This window comes from Oenanthe melanoleuca, chromosome 4, assembly GCF_029582105.1.
Source record: "Oenanthe melanoleuca isolate GR-GAL-2019-014 chromosome 4, OMel1.0, whole genome shotgun sequence".
Taxonomy (NCBI): domain Eukaryota; kingdom Metazoa; phylum Chordata; class Aves; order Passeriformes; family Muscicapidae; genus Oenanthe; species Oenanthe melanoleuca.
The window spans coordinates 12,735,626-12,755,065 of record NC_079337.1 but is presented as its reverse complement, the minus strand read 5'-3'; the positions used below and the strand labels follow the sequence as shown (position 1 = coordinate 12,755,065).

The following is a 19,440-nucleotide window of genomic DNA, read 5'->3' as shown; positions in this document are numbered from 1 at the left end:
CTTGTAGTTGGAAATAGAGTTTGAGAAACATTTTTTTAGTTGCTGATGAATGCAGTTACTTTATGTTGTTGGTACATTTGCAGACCTGGAGTTCCTGTGACCATGCAGGCATTTTCTGAGGAAGACAGGAAGCTGTGGATGGAAGCCTTGGATGGAAAAGAAGCTGTAAGCATAATTTTTCAAATATTCTTTTACAGTGTAATGGGGGATTCTCTCACCCTCTGCTTTCTGATCCCATTTATACTTTAATAAACTGGGATGATGTAGTTTGCAAAATGATAGATTCAATGAATAAAGGATAGAAGTGAAATAAAACTCAGGAGAGATGATCAACTTAGTAAAGCTCAGTGTAGATAACTGCTAATGCTGATACAAGAATTTTTCATTGTAATGGCAGCATTGATTTTTATAAATGGTTTCCCATCCCAATGATAATATTGGTGTTGTGGAAAATGTCTAGTACAAGCAGGTTCACTTAGTCTTATGCTGACATGCTGCATTACAGTGGCAAAACTTACATGAGTGAGTTACATGATATTATTATTTTGTTTTTTTAAAACCAGATAAAAAAAGTTGTTGTCAGTAGGACTGAGGTTGTACATAAACTTGCTTAATTTCTGCCTTGCATCAGGAAACGGGACTGTGATGTTGAATTGGAACACACTTTGTATTCTTACACTGACAAATATAGAAGTGGGGTTTTCTAGACAACAACACCATCATGTGTCTGCCCCAGTAGTTGTAGGTTGGATTGACCTCATTGTTACACTTATCTGGTTTCATTTGCTGAGGTGTTTATTACCATGATATGTTGGCTGAGCTGGACTCCCCAATAAGTTTACAACTTCTGGGAAAGCCAAACTGGGACATAAGTCCCAAGAATCATCCAATTCTTAATAATTTTGAAACTATGGGAATTTAACCTGCAGAAAAACATAGGAACATGGGGCACATAAATCCCAGTTAATTTCAGTGGCTGTGGCTGACATTGTTCTGAGGGGGCACAGACCTCTGGTCCTGCTGTTAGAGCTGCTGGTGGTGCTATGTTCTGGCTGCAAACAGCTGTATTTGTGCCTACTGAGCATTAAGACTGAGAGTATCTTTTTTTCTGGTTTCGTGGAAGTCTTTAAAATAATTTGTCTTTTTTACTCTTTTTGTGTTAGCTGCTCATCAACTTGAATAAAGCAAATGCAAAACCAGAGGGAAGTAAGTATTTGAATTATCATTAAGGCTGATTCTGTTAATATTTTACAGTTGAGAAAGGCAAAGGTAATTTGTTTGTTTTGTTTTTCCCTCAGGAACCAGCTTAATTATTTTACTTTTATTGAACATTACTTGTAGATTTTGTAATTAATGGGTCTTCACACTTAACTCAGTATGTATGTAAGAACTGTAGGACTGGACATAAGCTGGAGAAACAGTCTGATTCTTCTTGCCAATTTGCTTCATGCCTGAATTTGATTCAAGGGTGAATTTCTATGTAAATGCATCACAATTTCATAATCTAGATTGTGTGTATATTTGTTAGAATGTATAGGTATGGTTTTAAAAGCGGTTGCAGCTGAATGTCAAGATCAGGTCAAAAAAGTTGAATTTGTTCTTTTAAAAGATAAACCAAAATATGGAGGTAGAAGAGATGGGTTTCTTTAGACAACATTAGCTTTCTTCTGTTGGTAAATTATAAGAGTGAAAACAGGTATCCTTCCTTGATTATGAGGCAATTTCTGCTTGCTTTTTAAAAAACTTGAAATTGCTGATTAAAGCTGAATCCTGGTGTTATTAATGGAAATTTTTCCTCAGATTTGTCTTTTCATGGTTCAAGGCCAGGTCCCCAGGAGCAAGAAGGCCAGATGTTTGGGGGAAGGGCAGTTTTGCAACATAAGCTTGTAAATGAACTTTTGATGTGAAGAAAAAGAGTAAGATAGGAGCAACAAAGGAATGCTGGAGCTCAGCTGTTGTCCTGTTCATGCATCTGCTTTCATGTAGTCAGATCATTAACTGCTGTGAAATGATATACATGTGTCCTGTATCTTTAGTGTGGGAATTTCTTTGGCTGAGGGTAGGACTCAGTAAAAGCCCTGCTGTTGATAATTATGTTTTTTCATCATAAGTACTTCCTTGTCCCATTTGGTGAACTCTCTCAGATGTTGTCGATGTTGCAGTAAGTACTGTTAAATTCCATCTTGCATCTGCCAACATGTGTAACTAATCAGAGATCCCATTCTTCAAAGGATGCTGCTGTGAACAGATTCACTGAAGCCACTATCACCAGAACAAGCCTTTACTTTGGCTAGGCAGGCTCGTGAAGGAGAAAAGCAGAATTTCTCTATAAAAAGTGATGTATTCTACCAATTTCAGAATATTTACAGCTTTGCCTCAAAAGTGCTAGCTTTATGATTAACTCCAGCCTTATTTTCAGTGAAGGACATAATTGTAATGTTGCTTTGAAACTGTTCAATACATTTCTTTTTTTTGTAGGTGCACAGTTGGATAAGATTGGATTCACCATCATCAAAAAGTGCATCAGTGCTGTTGAAACACGAGGTAACAATCAACCCAACCTGTTTGTGAAGAGGTAGAAGCAGCTGGTCTGCTCTGTGAAGAAGGCTTGTGTGGTCAAGTTTGTAGAACTCTGGAAAAGATGTTACCAGGGAAGACATTTTACTGATTACACTGACCAAGACAGGAGTCTGTCCAGTGCCATCCTTTTATGCATGGCTTTCTTTCAAGAAATGTGTTTGCCAGAAGTGCTTACAAGTGGGGAATAGCACCTCTGTTGAAAAAGGGAGCCAAGAGAAGCCTGTGTTTTGCAGGCAGTGTCCTGCACCTTTGCTTTGCTGTTGGAACCGAGTAATTTATTTCAGTGTTTAATTTCTGTGCAGTCTCTTAAGGCAGAAGAACAGTAGCTGAGCAGGCAGGTGATTAACAAAAAGTTTTGAGGACTTTTCATGGAGTTAGTACCACCACAGGGATGAAGATGCTGTCAGGATTTATAGTTGCATATACTCATTGTTGAACTTCCAGAATTGGAGGTGAAGGAGAGGTCAGTGTGCAGACAGTATTCAAGAGATATTTGGGATTGATTTTGGGAGAGGCTCTGGTGAAGAGTGTGGACCAGCCACTTTGAGGCTCACTGCATTGTATATGGCATTCTGTGGGGAACCAGCTTGTTTGGTTGTGGCTTTTAAAAAACAGAAGTGAAGGCATGAAAGTATGTAAGGTTACAGTATGTTTCTCAGTTTGTTAGAAGAGATGTAATTTCTCTGTGTGTATTTAGGTTTTCTCCAAAACTGTTGACTTTTCTTCCTACTCCCAAAGGGGACACTTAGAATTTTTCAGGAACTGTATCTTTTTTTCTAGAGGTCTGGCATTGCACAGGCAGAATACTTACATCTTTCTGTGTATCACAGTCCAGTTTAAATAAGATGAGCAAAAGAGCAGGTTCAACAGCAAGTTGCTGTTAGTGCAGCATCTTACTGAATAAGTGTCTTCCATGTATGCACTTACTGTACAATATTATTAGGAAGACAAGCAGCCTTTGTGATACTTGGAATTTTGCATTTAAACAGCAAGAAGTATCTGAAGTCCCTTTTTCTCTTAGACCTTTTTGTATCAGTCCTGTCTCATGAATTAAAGATGTTATTCCAGATTAGGCCATATTCTATCTAGTGCTATTTTTGTTCATTCTGTTCTTTTGAATATTTTTCAGATAAGTTTGCCTGTCTCATCACTTTAAAATTTCAGTTACTGGCATTTACAATCTGAATATTTGAGCAGGGAAACATTGCAGATAAAGCTGGCATCCTACAGATAAGTTGTCTTCACTGCAAAACCCTGTCTCAGTATAGTCTGGATCTTCTCTTTACAGTGAATGAGGCAGATTTAATAAAAAGGGTAGCATGTGCTCATGTAATGAAAGGCTAGTTTTGGTACAGGTACAGGCTGCCTTACAATACCTCATGAATTCTCCTTACTATAAGTAGTGTGGAGTATACTATATTTGATTTATTATTTATAAATGGGTTCAAATAGTTTTCTTCAAGTAGTTGGTTGTGCTTTTTTTTTTTTTTTTTTTTTTCTTTTTTTGATGCCCTACAAGAAAAGTGAAACAAGAATATAACAGTGGAAAAAATGTGAACACTTTTTTCATGAAATGACTATTTGGAAAAATATTTTTTATTGCTTTTTTTTTTTCCTCAGGGCTGTGGGTGGATAGGTTAAACAGAATGGAGGTTTAAGTTCACTCTGTCCTTTGTGCCTTGATTTAAGATGTGTAGGATGGTGCAAAGTATTTGTGTAGCTCTCTTGTTCAAGACAAATTATGAGCTTTCATGGGTTAGCAGCATGTCTCCCTATAATGGGATCTGCCCTGGAACATACCTGGGAAAGAATTAAATTTCCCCAAGTCTGTGGAGGCTTTACAGCTTTGCTGTCCCTTTGTACACAGCCTTTGTTAGGTGTGCAGTCAATAGAGTGCTTTGTGGTAAGCACTACCAATGAAAAAGACTTGTGTCTATTAATTTTGTTTTGTAAAGTACTCAGGAAAGAAAAGAAATCAGTTTTCCATGAATATTTCTTGTCCTGCTGTTCCAAGAATATATTTAGGTGAGGTACTACCTTCTAGGAACTCAACAATCCACTTAGCTCGATTTCAATCCTCTTGATTTTCCTTTACATTTGAAGCAGTTGATGAGTTTCTGTTTACTGATTCTGAGCTTAACATCAACTTCATTTAAAAAACAAAACAAGTTAACTCCAAAACAAACCAAAAAAACCTTTAAAGGACCTTCTGCTGATGTCTGCTGAGCAAACAAATGGAAGATCAGGAGAGCTTTCACTTGTTTGTCTCAAAAGAGTTTGGACAAATTGATGAAGAAAATCTGTCTCTCAAGCTACAGAATTTTCTACCTGTAGTTTTTCTGGAAAACAATTTTTATTGGTTATTTTACTTTAATGATAACACATCAAAAGCAAGTTATATTCAGCAGGAGAAAACAGGACAGATGCTTCTTCAGAGACAGTGCTTGTGTGCCATGTTTTAATCTCTTTTAATCATAATGGGTGTGAGGTTGGCGTGGGTGGAAAGAGAGGACAGTCTAGTGTGGGTGGAAACTGAGAATAGTCTTGTCATGTCACTGCAGAAGTAGTCTGGTATTCAGAGAGAGAAGAGCCTAACAGAGATATTGAACATAAACTTGTCAATGGCTGGATAATTTTTTTCTCAGTTATGTTCTTTTTTATAATGCCAAGAAGGGAATTATTTGCTCTGAATGAACAGAAGCACAGAAATCAGTGTCTTGGTTAAAATTCATGTGAGCTTCTCATTCAGCATTGTCTTACAAGAGATTTGCTGTGCTTTACCTAGTAGGAAATGCTGAGGCATCAGGATATGCATCCCATCTAACACACTGAGCACTGTGCTGGTTGGATGTGCACCTGTGTTTTGTCTTGGAGAGAACATTTTGGGATTGTCTTTGAAATATTTCATTTATTATTCTCTACGGAGAGTAATAGAACGGGGTAGAAGTTTATGGAAATATCAAAGAGCTGCTTGCTCCACTAGTAAAGGCTCTGTGCATGGTTTTGTGTGTAAGTAGTTGGTTGTACCTTCTGAGGAGATGTGATGGGTGAAGTTTGCCAGAGCAGTGTTTGTCTTGAGCTTAGAACTACTGGAGCTGCCAATCTGAGCTGCAGAGAGAGATGGCAGCATTGAGCTGTGTGTCCAGGCTGGCTGCTCCTCAGGCAGAAAGTACATGGTGAGGAGGGAATAAAAAAGCCCTCTGTCATTACCTTGAATTTAGAGTGTCACTTGTATGGCTGTCTCTGTGCCATGGACTTTGGTATAAAAGTTGTATTTGCAGCTATATTGCAAGTCTGTGTCAGCCTCAATGCCAGTCACAAAGTAACCTTTCCTACTATGTAACCTTCCTTACAATAGTATAAATGATATATTACTTACCTTATATTTCTAAGCATGCTTCACAAACTGTGTACCTGTGCCAAATTCTGGTATCAGGCAGCCAAACATCTTGAGCTAATGCAAATATGAAGGAAGTTGTGCTGCGGGGCTTCACCGCTCCAGGTTGCCAACAGTGGCTGAGCCGGCAGACACAGCGTCTGAACCCTTCAGCATTTCAGGCACTGGTGAGCTATTCCTTGCAGTGAGTCATCCTGTCAATTGTGTTCTGTAAATGCCAAGCATTATCAGTGTTGGATGTGCTGAAGATCTGAAATGTGCAGATTAAATCAGAAATAGGACTGTTTCAAACCAGGTTTGTATATTTTAAATAAAACATCATTTGAAAGTATTTTTAAAGGTATCATCTCAAACTGTGTTGAAATATTAATGCCTCTTTGCAGTTCTTGATGTCTGCTAGCAATTAGCTGTGCTTTTTTTCAGGTTGATGAATTTGAAACTGATCAATTATCTGATAATCTCTATCACAGACTCATGATTATTGCTGGAGGATTTTCATAGTTTCAATACTGCCATTTTTCAGACACTTCTGCATTATCATGTTTGTTTTTATACTGAGGAATAGGTTTTGTGGTTTAACCTTTATTATTTCTAAGCCAGTAAATGTATGTTGAGGATCAGCACATTTGGTTTCCCCCAGTTTTAATATTAGAAGCACAGGAAATCACAAATCAACTTCTGAGATAAGCAAAAGCTGAGCGTGACAGTGTTTCTTCAGCTTTTTAGCATCTTGCCTATGATGCAGAAGGCTTGTTCTGTGGTACTGAAACTAGTAGAAGACATTGTACAAAAAAAGTGTGATGCATTTTGGCAAAGCTTGGTGTTAGTTTGGTACCAGAATTTTCCTGGACACCTCTGAGAAGTTTGAAGCAAAACTATTTGCTGCTCTCAGGACAGATTTGTAGTGCATTCTTGTTTGGAGTGTATCAAGGACTATATTGTTGAAGTTTTTTTTTTAGTGCCTCCAAGTGATGCATAGCATGCTATCATACTTGTTCTAAGGATCATTGGAAAACTTATTTGGTTGAGTGGATAACTTCCTATTTTGAGAAGAACAGTGTTGTGGCCACACAACTGGGTTTTTTTCAGTTCATTCTTTTGTGCACAGCTGAACTGTGAGCATACTCCAGAGTTGTGTGTTTTGATGAGCACAGATAAAATGAAAGAGATCTGGCTTATTCTGTTAATTTGAGCCAGCTCTGTACCTGGCATCTAGCTTAAGGCTCAGCACCATTGCAGCAGTGCTTGCATGGTGGGGAGGAAAAAGGACCAGTATTGCCCAAGTGAAGCAAAGGAGCAGCTGAGCCTGGCTTCTCCCTGCTGGGATAGAGGAAAGAGCAGTGCTGGCAGGGAGGAGTTCAGCAGGCTCAAGGATCTGGGATGGCCAAGGAGTCTGCAGACTTGTGAGGGAGAGAAAAGAATCAGGGAAGAGAGAAAAGTCTAGGCAGGAGGAGGAGGAGATAGAAAATGCCAAGTTCTCTCTACCGTATTGAGAATTATTGCTGTGTATTATGGCTCTGTCTGACAGTAATTCATTAAAAGGCTAATGATTTTTACATACTTCATCTAATATTTATTTGGGAAAAAAACTTTTTCTCATATGACTGGTTTTAATTTTCCTTCTCTCTGTTGGAACAGCTTGGTATTGAAGCTGGGAATTCTCCACAATTCTTCCTTTGTTGAAGGATATTTTGAATAAGAATACCACATAATCTGTTATTTGAAAAGGTTTCCTTGGAGTAGAAACACAGGTATTTTGTGGGATTTCTACTCTTCCAGGGTAGTGTGATTATGAAGGTAGATTGTGTTTGTAGATGGCTGCTTATTATGAGGCCTCTCAAACATCTGTGTGCTGTAGTATTTTACCTCCCACTATCTGGGCTCTGAAGCAATGCAGCAAAGACTACCTTATTTTGCCCTTTTTCTCCCCTGCCCCTTCTCTCCCTCCCATTTTTCTTCAATTTATATTCACAATTTTACTTCCCTGGAGATAATACTAGGTAATGTAATGGAAAGCAAAAGCAGGGAAATAAAAGGGGTAGAGAAGTGAATGTATGTGAGATGATTGAAGGGCACAGAGGAATGCCAGGAAAGTGGTCCAGTGTCCATATTGAATAGGAAAATGCTGTGCTGGTTATGTTCCTCTGTTCATCCCAAGCAAAGCTGTTCAGTAACTTTTGGTGGTGCCTCTGGATGTAAGTCCTCTGTGGACCACAGTGGGTTGGAATGAAGCTTTGTGTCTTAAATGGAAAGCATTTATAAACTTGGAAAAGTACTGGTTTTGAACACTGGAAATAGGCTGAAGTTTTTCTTCGTCCAAAGTGTTTTAGTCACCACATACTGGGGGGGAAAGAAATGTTAAAGTTATTGAAGAATTCTTAATTTAGCATTTGTACGTTCAATTCTTGCATTATTAGAATGTGGCTGTCGATGTATCCAAAATACAATTTAAAAAATGTGAAATTAGTGGTTCATTTATTTATTTATTTATTTATTTTCAAGCAAAGCTTTGTTCCTGTTTGTTTTTCCTCTCTTAAGAAGTGGAATTGAGATACATGAAATCTTTATCAAAATATAACATGAATTTACCTTAAAAACAGAGTAACAAAAGGATTCTTGTAAAGCTTCATTCATAATGTTGTTCTTGGGACTGTTGATACTATGTAGTCTATCTGTCTTTGAAGAAAATTTGTTGCCTGGGGCAAAAATTGTAATGCTAAATTTGACTGTAGTTGATCTCATGCTGCTTTTTTTTTTTTATTTTTTTTTAATTTTTTTTTTATAATAGGTATAAATGACCAAGGATTGTACAGAGTTGTGGGGGTGAGTTCAAAGGTCCAGAGACTTCTGAGTTTGTTAATGGGTATGCCTCTATTTTACAAATATTTTTTCAATATTTTATTTCAATCTGTTTTACTGTCAATATTTACTTTCTAAAGCACCTGCCAGTAGTTTGATCTAGTCCCTGCAAATAATCACCACATCATTGTAAGTTTCCCTACTTTAGAAAGACCTGGATTAGTTGGTATGAATAAATTAAGAACTGCTATGAGACATATAGGAGCAATGAATGTCCTTTGTGCAAGGTTGATGGAAGTGGTGTTAAAGCAGCCTAAGTTGAAGGATCTGCTCAGAAAATTCAAAATTCCAAAGTCAGGAAAGTTTGAAACTGGTTGCTTCATTGTTTGAAGCTTCCACCTTCCTTCTCCCTTATCTAGAATGTACAAATGTACATACCATGTGTCTTTAGTTAATTGCTCTACAAAATGAGACAGTTTAAGCCTACTGTTAAAGAGGTATTTGGTTTAAGAGGAGGGATATGATATATGTATTAATAATAACTGTGTATCAAGGCAGAAGACAGATGGAGAAAGGATTTGATTTTGTAAACTTAAACGTCTTAGGCTCTTTTATACCCAGTTAACTAAAATAATTTGCAGAAACTTTTTCCTCTCTTTTCTTTCTGGAAATTTTGATGCATCTTTAATTCTAGTGACTGGAGTTCTCTTGCTACTCTGCTGTCCCTGGGGGAGGGAAAAAGAGAGAAATATTGGCACCTGGATGAAATCCCTTATCTGCCTGATATCTCTCACCAAAGAAGTAGCCATGACTGCAAAATGTGCCTTGTTCCCCCCTTTCTTGTCCTGAGCACTGACAGTACATGCAGTCAGACAAGACCACTGGGATTAGTTCATTTTTATAGAGCTTCCAAACCTGTCACTTGACAGCAAAGGTCTGATTCTCAGGGATTCATTGGTATGCAAAGAAGCTTGTTTGCAGTTTGCACCAGGCTCTTCTCCAGAACCATGCATGCTCCATCTGTGCTGATAACACAGTGTTCTTTGGCACTGCAAACTGAAGGAAGCCAGAAAGTGAATTCATTTCGTTACCCCAGACATTATGTGAATGACAAAGCGCTTTTATATTATATGCTGCTGTCAGTTCAGTGCCACCTGTAAGACTTTTTCTTTTCCTTCCTTTATTTTTTCAAACAGCCTGTCTCTTCAGAAATGATAAGACATCTTGAGACTTGAGGACCTGCATGTCATATCAATCTGTCATAATGACCTTGCTAAATATTAATTTATGATGTCTTACTTTAATCAATATTAACAGCACCCTGAAGTACTCCATTAGTAAACCTTAAAAGTATTATAGAAAAAAGGCTCTTGGAAATACGAACTGGGATTAATAAAAATGACTGATCTATAACAGATTTTCATAGTTGTTTATCTGTATTGGGGTTAGCCTCAGTAAGCAGTAACCATCTTTAGCCATTGACCATAGGAAGAATGACGTGCTGTCATTCAGAGAGCCTTGATTAAATGCATTTGATATCACAAGATGCTTTTCAGTTTTATTCTTGCTGGCTGAGCTTGGGTGTGCAGGTCTGGCAGGCAGATTTTCCTTGCTGCCATTATTGTTATCCAAATTAAATAGACTCAAGTTGCCAGTGGTTCAGTAGCAGCTGGAAGAGTTTACTGGGGATTCCAGCATCTGCTTTTAGTTACTTTTTAAAATCAGGAACGTTTTTTGTCTTTCCCAAGTTTCATATATTTATTTTACATAGGAAGAATACAATGGTATCAAGATGAGGCAAAAAACTGAACAGGACAAAGTTAGGGTGCAAGCAGGTGCTCTTTTCTGATGATTTGTTGAAAGTGATCCTATCTCTGCTCTTTATCTATCTGTCCTCAGAGGAGAACAAAGAGGGTTCCTTTTTGATATACAGTGGTACAGAGAATTTAAAATGACTGATTAATCTTTAATCTTTTGTCTCTGGGCATAGTCTTAGATACCCTTTTATATGAAAGATTTTTCAGAATCATAAAAAACTCATATTAACTTTCTGTATTTTCAAATGTTTGATAAGATTTCAAAGTGTTTTAAGCTACCTATCACTGACCATGAGGTTCACAGTTGGAAAGACATGATGTGATAAAAGTCTTCCAAATGGTAACCAGAGATGTAATTTTTTTTTTTTTTGGTCTCTTTTTCAGAATATTTTCTGTAGAATTTTGGAAGGTAGACTAAGAGTCAAGAGAGTATGAGAAGACCAACATATGCTTTTCTCATACTATGAATGCATAGATTTTCGTCTGTAATGCAAAAATCTAGTGGAGCTAAGCCTCTGCAAAATAAGGCTTAGCAATCAAATATACAATTCTACTTTAAAAAAATTAAATTTACAATTAACTTTGTTCATGAAGTTACCTGTAAATGGTATTGTGCTATTTTGCAGCACTAATCTTGTTTAAATTTAAAGGGAGGCACCTGGTGAGGAAAACACTTTCTACCTTTTAAGGGAAAATGTTAAATTGACCAGTGTAAACAGGGATAGAAAGCTGGAACTTCCAGTATGGAAATGAGTTACAAGCACTGCAGTGTGAATTGTCAGCTGTCAGGAGTCTCAGATCTGGAGACTCATCAGGGCCCAGTTCCTGTTTCATTGATGATCTGTGTTATGGATCTGCCGTGGCTCATTTCCTACACGCTGTTACATAGATCTTGCACAAGCCACTGCATAGATCAGCTTTCAGATGGACCATTGCCTGTGGGAAGGGACTGCTGAGGACTTGCAGTTTCTGCTGATGAGTTCAGGTTTGATTTCTGATGCTGTCTGGTGTGAAAAGTGCCAGATATTACATGTAGCAGGAAGCTTTTCAGGTACTTCTGCCTTCCCAAAACCAGGTTTCAGAACAATGACATGGAATTCCTTGTTATTTTATATACACTAAATGACAGTATACGTACACATCTGGAGTGGGCATATTGCATATCAAAGCAGAGAGAGTCTCCTCCTAACCAACTTCAGTGAACTGGACAGTTTTCATAAACTCTGGTTCCTTTGTTGTCAGAAAAATTTGCATCAAATTTAGAGCTGATCTGTTAAAAGCTGTTTCTTAAACATGCACAGTTTTCCAGGCATGAAGTTGCCCTTCAGTGCACAGTGGCTGTTACATGAACAAGTAGCATGCAAACAGCTGGAATAATTTTTCTTAAATTCCAGTTCCTACTGAAATGGGTTGTTTGAAGTAGACGGGAAAAATGGAGCAGAAATAGCAAAATTAATAGGGTGATAGTGTGGCAAGCAATGTAAAGCAAATGTCAAACCAAAAATGAAGAACATGTATTTAGATCATGAATGCTTCTACAGTCAAACCAGGAGTTTGTAGCAGGGCTGATTTTTTTTTTATTTATTTTTTTTTTCTCCAAGAGATAATGAAATGTTTCAACAATACCTTCAATTTTTTATTTTAAGAGGCTCACTTTAGAATTCAGACGCTTGATGTTTTCCTCCCAAAATTCATCAACAAATTTCAATGAACAGAGTGCATACTTTGAATGTAAAGGAGGCTGATGATTATGAAGCAGCTATTTAAAAACTGGATATTGCATAGTGGTTTAGTAACAAAGCCCCCATAGATTTTGTAGCTTCTGATGTGATGGCAGTTTTTATTTAATTAATTCAGGAGACAAATTTTCTTCTCAAAAAAGAGAATTTGAACATAGAAACAGCTAGCATACTAAAAAGAGAAAAAAAGAAGCTTATATCTGAGACAATTCTGAGTATTTTGGGTGGTTAGCAAATAACAGTTTGCTAGAAAATGTTATCTGACCTGTATTTTAAAATGAGATTTAAATAATTGATATAATGAGGGAGAATATTCAGTTACAGAAATAATTGCTTGGCACAGCTTTTAGAACAAAATTATTTAGTCCCGGTAAAAGGACTGCACCTTTAATCAGGGATCCTAATTTGATTTTTTAAATGTGTCTGTCGTTTGTCTGACAAGCCAAGTAACAAATGAATTCTGAATCGTATGAACGGCTCCACACGTAATCTGTGTCAGCCACTGCAGTGACTGACGGAAACATGGAGCAGTAAATAACAACAGGGAAGTCAGCAAACATTGGGCTAGGCTGGCCATATTCTTGTGCTCTCTTATTGTGTCAGCTAGCTATGGCTTCCTCTTTTGAGGCCAAAAGGTTTTTTTTTTTTTTTTTGTTTTTGTTTATTTTTTTTTTAATTTCAAAACATTCCAGTGTGCTGTGCTGTTTTCAATCTGTCAAGAAGTCTTCAACCTGGTGGGTCAATCAGGCAAACCTTTTGGTTTGTTCTGTCTTGTTCTGAGACTCTGAGACCAACTAACTAACCTGGGAGAAGGTGGGAGTTCTCTGGACATGACAAATGGTCAAGCAAACAAGTATTTCTTGTCCAGTGGGTAAAACTGACAAAGGCAGTAAGGCAAACATTCAGCAAAGACTCCTTTTCCCACGTTGGAAGCACCTCCTAAAGGTATTCACACAGTGCAGAGGGACATGCTGCACTTTGAGTACTCTCATCAACAGTTTACAAGCAAAACTATGGAAATAATGTATCACTTTAAATAAGAAAGAGAAGACTGAAAGATAAATTCTTCTTAGAGGGTCTTTTTCCCCTAAACTGTTTTCTATATCCTTCTGTGTTTGTGAACATCTCTCTGTTTAATTAGAGGTGTGAAAATTTCAATTGCTAAAGACATCTTTTTACATGAGAGTGATTTTTAATCCTTCATTAAAGAAAAAAAAAAATCAGCAGTAAATAGTTTTAAAAATAAGAAAATGGGATTTATAAATAGATTTGGATATTTAGTCTTCTTTATATCACCAAATAATAATAAAAAAAGATGTTACTTCTGTGCTCATGTGAGCAAACATGTAGTGTTAAAAATCTATGTGTTGCTGTTCATGTAGCTCATACTGATTTAGAATTCTCTTTTTTCATGTCCCTTTTCTCTCTCTGGTTATTGTCTAGATTCAAAAACCTGCAATGAAGTTGATCTGGAAAACTCTGTAGATTGGGAAGTGAAGACAATTACCAGTGCTATGAAGCAGTATCTGCGGTAAGGCTGTCTCTTGTTTATTTTGTTTTTTAGACTATAAATTCTTATTTTAGTTCTCCTGTGCACTGTGTTAAGCTTTGCTACATTTGGAATAGGTGCTCATTTTATACAAAGACCATGCACGTTATTTGTTTTGGGGGAAGCAAAATACTTTAGCAATGCTAATACTCATGTTTGTATGAGACAAGCCCCCAAACACTTTGGTGTTAGATACACAAGCATGTCACTGATGATTCAGAAACCTGAAGTGTTATTAAACTTGCTGAGAGTCATTACTGAAAGTTAGCTAAGATGGTTAACATTTGTTTCCTTTTTGTGTTTGTGTGGTGGAATGAAAAGGAAGAAGGCTGTGAATTTTTTAATATTTTCCTCTTTTCTCTCTGACCCTTGCTCTGATGTTCTGTGTGCAATAGTAATATTTTGAGTGTTACAATTTTTAAATAAGAATTTAAAATATGTTCACTATTCAAATGGCTTTGCCAATTCCTGATAAAACTATTTTACTAAATTGCCTAAGAACATAAAATGTTGCACTTTTGTGTACCTCTTGTAGTGTAACACAAACATTGTGCTTTTAATCTTCTACTTTTATGAAATAAAATATTATTACAACCACTGAGTCCTGTAGAAATATTGTAATGATACAACTCTTACAGAGTATAGAAAAGGAAATGTGTACACGATGAAGTATTTCTCCCCTACAGTATTTCCCATCTGAGTGTTTACTCAGATATTCCATATTTCATGAGCATCATTGAAGTCAATATAATAAATGGTTTTAACTCTGGTGGTGGTGGTTGTTGTTGTCAGGACCTTAGTGCCTTTCCAGTAAGGCATTGACTAGTCCTTCTTAGCATTTTAAAAAGTGCTAATGAAGAATGAATTGCCCAGTATTTGTGTACAATCTTGGGGTTGAAACTGGAAAGAGACATCACTTCAGCTCATGGAAGGTGTATGGATGCATTAAGTCTTATTTTCCAGATAATACTAGGTTTTCCTTTTGTTCTAGAAATTATTGAATTCAAGGGTCTTTGTAACAATGGTTGCTTCCAGTATGAGGATTATGTTTAAAAGGTTTCCTGCTTAGAGTAAATGCAGCTAGAAGAAAATCCAGTTAACTTTATTATGTCATCCTTGTTTTACAGAAGTCTTCCAGAGCCACTGATGACATATGAGTTGCATGGAGAATTCATCGTTCCTGCCAGTAAATATATTACTTTAGTTCAAATAGAAATCTTTTGGTTTTGTGCTGTTGTGACCACAGGAACACTCTGCAAATGCAGTTTCAGAAAAATGCTCCCTCCCAGTGAAAATACAGGAACAAGAAATAATAAATGATTTGAGAATATGTTTTATTCAGTATTTAGTTCTAATGTGTGTCACATATAATGTGACTGCCTAGCACAGTTTTTACTTTTATGGAAAAACTTTTGGATAGCCAGTGTAAACATTTATTCATATTATCTTAATTGTCTAATGATAAGCATCTACTTAATCTGTGATTTTTTTTTTTTTTTTTTGCCTTCCATTTATAAAGAGTATGAAGCTTAGCAAAAGAAAGTATACTAATTTGAGCTCATTTGAGTCCTTAAAGCACAGCTGCCTGACCCTTGTTTTCAGTGCCTTGCTAGCTCTGTGTGCAGGCTGGCTTGAATGTTCCTCATGTATTAGAAGAAAGGAAAGAGCAGGCCAGATTATACTGTAGCAGTTCAAATACAGACTTGGAGAAGACACAACAGCATTTGTAGCTCAGTTGTATGGTATCTAGTGTACACGGAATTTTTTTGGAAGAGGATAGAGGGAAACTGTGCAAGAAAATTTTTGGCAAAGTATCAAACAGATATTTAGCTGATTTTCTTTCCAGCCTGTAGCACTTCTGGCAAACTGTGGAAAAGCAAAATTAAAATAAACTTTGAGACAATTGCTTTATCATCTTCAGATTGCTATAATGACTTTCCAGGACTTCAGAATGTGTTTTCTTCTGGTCCTTAATTCAAAATGAGAATTAGCTCAGGAAATTCATTGCCAAAGCACATGCTAGCAGGCAAGTGCTTAAACAAAATTCCTTACCTACATCTTTACCTACGTGGTGAGTCTTCACATTTGTATTGGAAAGTGTTAAAGTAATTTCTCTACTTCTGAAGTTTTGCCAGCAGTTTCTCACTTTATTTTTCTTTATTATATAGTCTCTTTCAGTAAAGGAATTCAGTAATTGAAGTTACATGATTGAGACAGTACAGTGTTCATAAGCAGTAAACAGCTCAGGAAAGGAGTTGATTCTGGGGAGGGAAATTCAATCAACATTGCAGATCTGAGTTACAGTATACTCAAAAATAGGTAGTCAGTGTTGTTTCCTATGTTGGCTATAAAAAAACAGCACTGGAAATAGCTTGGAGTATCCTTATCCCCGAAACTATTGGAGTTGGAGCCAAAATTAAAAGGTTTTCTTTCAATTTTATTCTCTTTATACATATCAGTATAGATTGAAACTATATGAGCTTTGGCTGTGTCTTGTAATCAAATTGTTTATCTATTCTTTAATTAGAATTTGTGATCTTGCATATGCATAAAATAGCTACACTTTAAAGAAGGCCTATTTTTTCTATGAGTATTTTGAGAAGCTCACTAGAAATTAAACGTTTTGCTTTTTGGTAGCTTTTTTCTTGCAATTTGTGCAGAGGTGTTCACTGCAAAAGAATGAACTACAATCTAGTACTACAATCCTAAAATCTAAAGCAATATGCAAAGAAAAAAAATCTGAAACAATATGCACTGAAGAAATCTGGTGGTATTTTATAGGAAATACACTTAGCAATCAAAGTTGCCTTAGAGGAAAGTGGGACCTGATCTGTGGTTCTCATGTCAAAATTTCTTGCATTCAGAATAAATTGTAAAACTTTCTCATTCTGTATTTTCTGGTAAGTATTATTATAGGCAATAAAAATACTTCCATTCCTCTCATTATAACCACTACAGAGATGTAATTTTGTGATTTAATGCAACTAGGAGTAGGAAGATGGTTTATTTTAATCTTTTACAGGTTCTTGTTTTCATCTGTGTACAGTGAAAACTATAGGGACCAAAATTACTCAATTTAACATGCAACAGACAAAAATAAAAAGCTGATTGCTTATCTTTATTTTTGTACTGTACTAGACATGCCATTGTTATTCAGTACCTTTGCCACAGTATTCTCAGTAGGTATTTTTGCATGCTTATTCTTCTGTGTCTTCAGAGGTCATTAGGTTTTCTAAGCAGTTGGATCTGCATGCAGTTTCCAATGCAAGGTAGCATAAATGCAGTATCATTAGGTGCACAGTACCAACAAAACTGAATTCTAATCATGAGGACAATCAGTTAATGATGCTAAAGTGGAAAGCAGCACAATTCCTCTCTGTGGAACCAGTAACTTCGCTGCTCACCTTGCAGTGTATTTGTAAGCAGATGAGCCCAATGCAGCAAAACAATAACTGCATCTATGTCAGTCTTTAAAAATAGATGAACAAAGGCATCCTTTTGCAGGTGGATTGAAAGATAAGTTCTCAAAATAAGTAAATAAGTTGATAATTCTAGAACAATATTACTTGTGAAAACAAGCACATATGCTCCGTGTTGCTATGTTTGGAGATACATAAGTGGTGAAATGTGTGCAGTATGTTTCTGTGCAGGGGTGGGAGAAGGTTTATGTTTATGTGGATCTTATTTTATTTTAAATTTTTTTGAGATATTTATTTCTATATCCCATAGAAAGTGGGAGTCCTGAATCTCGAGTCAATGCTGTTCATTTCTTGGTCCACAAACTCCCAGAAAAGAACAGAGAGATGCTGGAAATTTTGGTGAAACATTTAGCAAAGTGAGTGTTATGACCTGCTTTTCTACCTTGTCAGAATTCCTGTCTTTACCTTTCTTTAACTACAAAAGGCTTTAGTGAAGTGTGGCTGGAGCTGAAGCCCATTTTGATGCTGTCATCCTCCACCCCAAGACCCAAACGTGCACAGGCAGACAAGAGGTTTGACTCACGCTGTGCGTGTTTTGGCGGGAAAGGCAGAAATCTAAGACGTTAATGAAGCCATAGAAGTATTTACTTTAGCAGTCCTGCCAGCAGCTGAGGGTTTGATTGAAGTGAGAAAGGGAACATTATACTTTCTTTTCACAAATTCTGGCTGAGGGAATAGTGGAGATCTGTTAGCAAATTTAAGTTGGTTTCACACTTGCCCTGGTCCAAGGCTAAGTGCATTTTATATATTTAAGTTCGGTAAGAGACTGGTTTTGTTTTTAAGTTGCCAGTGGAAGAATGGCTTTTCAGTTTTCCAGAATTTAGTAAGACTTTATTTGAAGAAACTTAGCACTAAGCAGCCTTCTAAACACAGATTAGGGAAATGTAATGTTTTCATTTGTAGACTGCAGTTTCCAGCAGTAATGGAAATTTTTCATAACCGATTTCCTGTTTTTTCCTTCAATTCTTTTCAAAAAGTGTTTCAAAGCATGCCAAGAGGAATCTAATGACTGTGGCAAACCTAGGGGTAGTATTTGGACCTACCTTAATGAGGCCACAGGAAGAAACTGTAGCAGCCATCATGGACCTGAAGTTTCAGAATATTGTTGTTGAAATCCTGATAGAAAATCATGAGAAGGTAAGTTTTGTTACAATTTCAGATTTCTGAGCATTGTCTGAAAGAATCTGCTAGCTTTAATGATGTTAAGCATGGAATTAGGCATGACATTAAACTAATAGTTTAATTCTAAAGAATATTCTTTATACACTGTACGCTTTTGGTTATTTATCTTTGATAATCATTCCTGTTCATAGGTGAACTGACATTTTGGAATGCATATTTCCTGGCAGTGGTAGTGCTTTTGTGTGTATAGTACACCAGAAGATTTGCAGTATGATATTTGCATTTGCTTTTTTTCTGAGCAAAAGTGATAAAAAACTGGAAAAGAGAAAGCCCAGGTTCAGTTTCTGGCTCTTCCATCAAGTACTTTGACCAGGGTCTGAATTCATTGTTTTATGTCTTCATTTTATCTCAGAGCTCCCAAAGGAAAAAAGAAGACTTTACTCTTAAGTTATGAGAGAGACAGGTATTAACACTTCCTTTGTTTTCAGCTGAATGTGTGTTATTTTGAGCCTTTGTTTTTGAGGTAGTACTGAAAATAAAAGTTGATGTTGCTTCTATTACTAAAGTTAGCACTTGCTAAAGTGCCTCACATGTACAAGGTACTGTCCAGGATATCACTGCATGTAATCTGGGAGGATATGAAATTAAAAATAAAAATAGCAAAATAGTCCTTTACTTGTCTCCTAATTTGGGTACTCCTTTGGGAGTCCCATGTGCCTAAGCTGATTTCTGTAACTGGATGTTTAAGGTATTTTGTACTGAGAGATGGACAGCATCTACCTAACTCTTACTGTCAAAAAAAAAAAAAAAAAGTGCTTTGGAAAAATCCCAAGATGTGCTTTTTCCTCTTTTCTTAAGGACTCAGAGCATTGAAATTGTTATTTCCTTTAAAGGTTAACAGTGTTGAAATTGGCTATTTAAGTCAAGTGTTATCTACTTTAAATAATATATGTCTCAG

The 19,440-nt window shown here is 36.6% G+C and overlaps 1 protein-coding gene across 2 annotated transcripts in view; it reads left to right on the top strand.

Annotated features, from left to right (window-relative positions):
- Window positions 1–19,440, top strand: part of ARHGAP10 (Rho GTPase activating protein 10) — a 135,623-nt gene that overhangs the window by 69,319 nt on the left and 46,864 nt on the right. For both annotated transcript variants that reach the window (XM_056490805.1, XM_056490807.1), the window contains 8 exons: window positions 84–165; window positions 1,164–1,206; window positions 2,479–2,544; window positions 8,766–8,840; window positions 13,776–13,863; window positions 15,009–15,067; window positions 17,611–17,716; window positions 18,338–18,497. In XM_056490805.1, the coding sequence (XP_056346780.1) occupies window positions 84–165; window positions 1,164–1,206; window positions 2,479–2,544; window positions 8,766–8,840; window positions 13,776–13,863; window positions 15,009–15,067; window positions 17,611–17,716; window positions 18,338–18,497 (679 nt within the window). The remainder of the gene's footprint in view (window positions 1–83; window positions 166–1,163; window positions 1,207–2,478; window positions 2,545–8,765; window positions 8,841–13,775; window positions 13,864–15,008; window positions 15,068–17,610; window positions 17,717–18,337; window positions 18,498–19,440) is intronic.